The following is a 4,981-nucleotide window of genomic DNA, read 5'->3' on the forward strand; positions in this document are numbered from 1 at the left end:
GCGCGTGCATTCCTTTGCATCCAGAGCAGCGGCAGTCGGAGGTTGAGAATCCGCGCAGAGAGGACACACTCTGCAAAAATCAGCTATCATTGTCGCCGTTACAACACAGGAAAGCATGCAGGTAAGATCAGCATCGAATGATTATTTTCTGTAATCGGGCATTTAATTAAAAAAGGCGGCTTTTCTGCAGGTTGCAAAAGCAAAAACGCGTCTTAAGTTGAATTAACGCGCGGCATCTCCTCTACCGGCTACTTGTTGGCTTGATTTATATTTTAACCAATTTTTTTTTTTCTTTCTTCGCGGACCTCGTTGGCTCATTCCCTCTCACTTTTGCCGAGAGCTGAGTTTCGGAGTGAAGTTATGTAATTGCAGCTGTGGAAGCTGCCTGTGGAGGAGACGCTTCGCTTTTAGCGCGCAGCAGAAATCCTGCAGACAGCAAGTGTCACTTGGCATCACGTCTCCCACCGCGACTTTTGCTCCCTGTCATCAAATTCTTTTTAACGTGTGGTTTATATATGTCATTATTAATGTGTGTGCGTGAAATAGACGTCCTTTATGTGATTCACTCGTGACTTCAAATCTGTAATAATCCTCGATTCTAACGAAAGAGTGGGATTGTGCTGGTAATTCTGCCGGTGTGTGTGTTTTCCTCCATGCTGATGAATCAGTTTAGGAGCTCAGATCTCAACAACAAGCAGCCTCTGAGTCTAAATCCGAGGTAATAGACTGTAAAGTGAAAGCCCAGCCTCCCCAAAGTGACTTCTACCACCTTGCAAGGCAGTGCTCATTAATTCTCCCAGAAAGAACAAGTTTCTCCCTTTATGGCTGTTTTTCTTTTAATATAGCGGGCTGGAAAACAAGGGCAACCCTGTGCAAAATATAATTTAAGAAAGGAGAGACACACATCATTCAGCAGGAGACGGGAGGCTGCAACATGTGTGTAACAGTTTCAACATAAAATTCTGATAATCTCAGACAGGAGCTGGTAGTCACACGCAAACAACTCACAAGTGCATCAAGCTCTGAGTGGTGAGATTTTGATTGGTTGGAGTTGGTTGGAGTACAAGCTTGAGGACAGTGCAGAGCCTCTTTGAGATTGATGATACTCATCATCGGTCACTCGGTGGGTCAATAAGTCAGTCAGTAAATTGATCAATAAATCACATGAACATCAGATGGAGAGCTGAGGTCTGTGTGCATGGACGTATGCGTGGACACTCGTGGTTCTTTCAGTCATCATGCTGTATGTATGATGTTTAAGATGAAAAATACCTAATGCATGGGCACAAAGTACAAAAAGAGAAGCAAATTCTGACATTTCATGGACAAAGCATTGCTTGCCATTTTTTCCTTTCTGCATTTAGCAGCTGTTATTTGCTCCAGTTTGGTACCTCCTGTAGGTCGATTGTTGCAGGACCTCTACCTCATCATTTCATCTCTCCTTTCTCTCTGGCTATTGACATGCAGGTGTTTGAATTAAATCACGCTGTGAGGGAGCTGGGCACCTGCTGTTTCAGTGGGTGACTCACTTCAGTTTATTATTTGCTGTAAAATGACTGCGTGATCAATATTGTTGGTAGTTGTTTTCTCATTCTGAGTCATTTTCAGCAATATCAGAGTGCCTGTTGAAAGAGTGAGCCTGACATTTTTATATTTTATGCCACACTCCACCTCAGTTTGAAAAATATTCATTTGGATAATGATAAATGTGAATTTACTCAGTGCTTTTATCCTCTCCTGTTGTTCTTTCGTCTGGTTTAATGCTTGTTTGATACCTGAGTAATGTTTACTTAAAACTTCCAAGGTCTGGTGTTTTAGGAAATTATCTCAGTTTTTTAAAATGTCAGTAAAAAACTGAACACAGTGACATAGTTTAAAACTTATATTTAACTAAAAATGGTATAAAGAAATGACTGAAACTAAGAAACACTGGCTGTTTGAAAAAAATACATGTTCAGTTTGAATTTGATTCCACCACTAAATGTCCCCAAAACTGTGAAAGCTGTAAAAAAAAAATCACCTGGTGGAACACTTTGTAGTTGATGCAGTTAATTAGTAAAACGACCGGCTCTATGAGAATATCCTAGAGAGGCTGAGTCTTTCACCTCTGTGGGACAGGACGCACGGGCAAGTGGTTTAATCATTTAGGAATCACGTTTTCATTATTAAGAGAATTTTAGGATATTGTTATCGGTGGTACAGCGACAAGGCTGAAAACCAAAATAGCATGGCTGTGATCTTAAGGATCTAAGATAGTGCTGCATTTAAAACTGACATGATTCTGTGGCGGAAATTACTGTCAGTGCAGCTCGTTGTTTCATCTACTGATGCAAATTAAAATTCAACCGTGCAAAAAGGAAAAACAAACCCAGATAGGCCCTCATTTTTGGCCCTGAGTTCATGTAAGATGGACTGAAAAAAGTGGAGAACTGTCCTGAAAGCTGTGTGACCAACGGCAAATTTTTCCAGAATTGACTGTTTTTGAAAATCATAGACACTGAACCCTGCAGTCTAAAGAGGAGAGCAACCATCTGGATTATCATCAGCGTACAGTTTAAAAGCCAGAGTCTGTGTATTAGTGCACATCACACTGGCAATTGAGGATCTTTGAAGGCGCCATTAAAGCTGTGTGATGCACATTTAAGAGCAAAATATGCTGCCATTCAGACTTTTTCTTCTTTGGGAAGTCTTTGCGTATTTCAAACTAACCTACAATTCAGACCTGTCATCCAGTGAAAACAATTGGTGTTTATTCTTTTTAATTTTTACTTTTGGAATTTTAGCCTTCATTTGACAGGACAGGGCAGACAGTTAACAGGAAAGTGGACAGCGAGGGGGAGAATGACACGCAGGAAATGATCTGGGGCAGACTCAAACCAGGCCCAAGCAATGAGGACTTCAGCCTTTGGTACATCAGACACCAGTTCAACCAGGTGAGCTGTAGCAGCAATCCTTCTGGTGTATTATGAAACAAGCAAACAAACAAAAAAAATGTGACAGAGGAGGCCCTGAACTACTAAACAGCTAAAATCTCACATCAAACAAAAGTGGGAAAACTTTTGACTTGTCAAACTTCAAATTTTCATCTCCTCAATTTCCAAACTCTTGATGTTTTTATAAAGATGTGATGCAACAAGAGGTGACTGCTTTTTGAAAACAAAATATTCAAAATGTGTATAAAAGAATATTTGTAGCCAACTATAAATAGTACATGAAATGAGTATTGAGGGGTGGACTCAAACCTCATGTCTGCACATTCCTGTCAAACCTATGTTTTGTTGACCCTGTTAGCTTCCCCAACATCCTCCTTAATCACTAATATCCCCTAATTACCTTTTTAGCTCTTAAAGTAACAATGTGTAAAAACTTTAAGCTGTGAACTGAGTTCAATTTTCAATTACGTTTATTTTTCACTCCCAATTCAAGTGCAGAATCCTAGCCACTGTGGCTGTTATAGGATAAACATGTTTTAGTCAGCAAAAGAGATGTTGCCAACCAACATGTTTCTAATACCGTTAGGACTGGATCTGGAGCCGGCCCAGAGTTCTTTCCCTATCTGTAGAAGGTTGTAAGTCTGCTGTTTACCTCAGCTGTCAATCCCAGGTTAAAATTGTCCACCCTTAGTTACTGTGGACGAAGATGTCAAACTTTGTGGAAGGAGTCCAATACGGGTCCGACACATTCACTTCTGAACAATGAGAGTCGTACTGAGGTGAGCTGTTCAGGATATGCTGACCTGTTGGTAGCGCTGCTGTTTTTGTCACTGTTAGCTACTATTAGCCTCTGTTAGCTGCAGTTGATGGCAATAGCGAAAAGCTCTTTTAAGTAGCTGTAACACTGCTGGAATCTGATGTTTAGTGAATAAACACTCAGATGTGATGATTTAAATTAAAAAATAGGATTTTTTCTTCTCCACCTTTGGTGTGTGTGGCTAGAAACCCATCACAGATAGAAATAGATAGAGATGTATGCCATATTGTATTGTATGTATGAGGCTTGTTTCCTGCCACTGAAAATACTTTTTTTCTGTTAGTCAGTCTTAGACTAACCCTAAATCTAACCCTAATTTCAAGTTAGCCAAAATTTCAAGATAATAATGCAAAATTTTGAGTTATGAATGGCAAAAATTGTTTGTTTGTTTGTTTGTTTGAATTGCAGAAACTTCCATAGGTCTGGGATGGAAAACAGCCCGCAGTCATACTTCTCCCTGTTATAAGAGTTTTTATTTAAATCTTTCTACTACTGTACTGCAAGTAAAGACCACAAAACAAGTATTTTATAGTGGAATTTTGCTTTAGGGGAGTGTACCCATCATAGCTATTACACACACATAAACCTGCAAGATGAGTGAATTTGTGGTAGACAGGCTGACGGCAACACACCCACCCTCACCCTCATGCTGCACCTGATACTGTGTCTTCGGGACCTACCTGCTCAATAGGTGGGGTGATTGGAAGTTGTAGACTCATTAAATAATTTACCAGGTCTGGTAACTGTATCCGTTGAAGTGGGAACAGGGATGGGCACCGCACAGTTCTGATCAAACTTCATCAGCAAACACAAAAGAGAGCTTCTGAAAAACAACAGAAAACTTTTAGCTCACCAAGGTCAAGTTGTTTTGTTTTGTTTTCCCAAAGTCTTCCATTTGTCTTATGAATACCATAGCTTATATTACCAGGAAGCTACACACACACACACAGAGCCAACTTCATATTACCAAGAAAAACGGAGTATTATTGACCTAAAAGGGTAAAAATGCAGTGAGGTGCAAAGATGCTGCTGAAGAATATCAATCACTGATCAGTATGTGTTGTTATTATCTGCCAGTATTTTTATTGACCTGTCCGGAGAAGAACGAAGCAATGTGATATGTTTCGGACTGACTGGTGTGTGGTGTGTGTGTGTGTGTGTGTGTGTGTGTGTGTGTGTGTGTGTGTGTGTGTGTGTGTGTGTGTGTGTGTGTGTGTGTGTGTGTGTGTGT

The 4,981-nt window shown here is 40.3% G+C and overlaps 1 protein-coding gene across 2 annotated transcripts in view; it reads left to right on the forward strand.

Moving 5' to 3' along the window:
* The first annotated feature begins 6 nt into the window (after window positions 1-6).
* Window positions 7-4,981, forward strand: part of kcnip3b (Kv channel interacting protein 3b, calsenilin) — a 59,558-nt gene continuing 54,583 nt past the window's right edge. For both annotated transcript variants that reach the window (XM_005924345.1, XM_042220708.1), the window contains exon 1: window positions 7-121. In XM_005924345.1, the coding sequence (XP_005924407.1) occupies window positions 116-121 (6 nt within the window). In that variant the 5' untranslated portion in view covers window positions 7-115. The remainder of the gene's footprint in view (window positions 122-4,981) is intronic.

The sequence above is a fragment of the Haplochromis burtoni genome, unplaced genomic scaffold (genome assembly GCF_018398535.1).
Source record: "Haplochromis burtoni strain Fernald_Lab_line unplaced genomic scaffold, NCSU_Asbu1 Contig_54, whole genome shotgun sequence".
In the NCBI taxonomy this organism is placed as follows: Eukaryota; Metazoa; Chordata; class Actinopteri; order Cichliformes; family Cichlidae; genus Haplochromis; species Haplochromis burtoni.